The following is an 818-nucleotide window of genomic DNA, read 5'->3' as shown; positions in this document are numbered from 1 at the left end:
GACACCCGGGCACCGGCTCTGGGGGGTCCTCAGCGCCCCGTCTGCGGGCAGGACCCTTCCTCTGGCGGATCCAGAGCTGCAGCTGCCTCTGCCCTTTTAGTGGAAATCCTTTAAAAGTAGTCTCCGACGCCGTGTGTTTTAATAACGTGAAGCATTTAGGAGAACCCTAAACCCCGCTGTTACAGCTCCGTGCAGCACTTAAAAAAGAAAACACCAAAAACCTTGACAAAAATTAAATTACATCATCATCTGTATCCAGATGGTCTCTATTAGTCCTGAAATGTTTCGAAAGGTACCTTTTATAAAACCCAAACTCCTATAGGTGTCTTTTGAAGGGATCAAACAGAAGAAAATGTCCTTTTCTGGTATTTTCATTATTTTATACGATCATAAAATCGTTAAAGCCGTGATTTAAAAAAACCCAAACATTTAAGTGGCAGTTAGAAGACACCATGACAAAAAGCCACTGCAATAAATAACACTTATATGGCTATGGACACAGATAGATAGTCATTTTATTGAAATATGCTCGGTCTGATAAATCAGGCTTTGATCCCGCGTCAGCCAGTGCCAAGGTTAAACGTGTTCCCCAGGTTTACAAGAAGCGGTTTATCTCCTCTTCTACGCCAAGACTTTTCAGTCTGGGCTTGGTTGGGGTCCCCAGCTTGAGGGGCGGGTTTCTGTTTCCATTCTAACCCGTTACACGGACCCGTGTTTTGCAGCTCGCTTGGACGCCCCGCAACGAGACCAATACCGTGCGCAGGGGGGTCCCGCGCTGCCCGCAGGGCTTTCGACCCTTTGCACTTGCAGCTTGCAGT

At 47.1% G+C, this 818-nt stretch overlaps 1 protein-coding gene across 1 annotated transcript in view; it reads right to left on the bottom strand.

Annotated features, from left to right (window-relative positions):
- Nucleotides 1-818, bottom strand: part of WNT2 (Wnt family member 2) — a 19,024-nt gene that overhangs the window by 16,354 nt on the left and 1,852 nt on the right. The window contains exon 2 of the mRNA XM_009286873.2: nucleotides 704-810. Within this exon, the coding sequence (XP_009285148.1) occupies nucleotides 704-810 (107 nt within the window). The remainder of the gene's footprint in view (nucleotides 1-703; nucleotides 811-818) is intronic.

This window comes from Aptenodytes forsteri, unplaced genomic scaffold (genome assembly GCF_000699145.1).
Source record: "Aptenodytes forsteri isolate BGI_AS27 unplaced genomic scaffold, ASM69914v1 Scaffold166, whole genome shotgun sequence".
Lineage (NCBI taxonomy): Eukaryota > Metazoa > Chordata > Aves > Sphenisciformes > Spheniscidae > Aptenodytes > Aptenodytes forsteri.
This window is presented reverse-complemented; position numbering and strand designations above follow the sequence as displayed.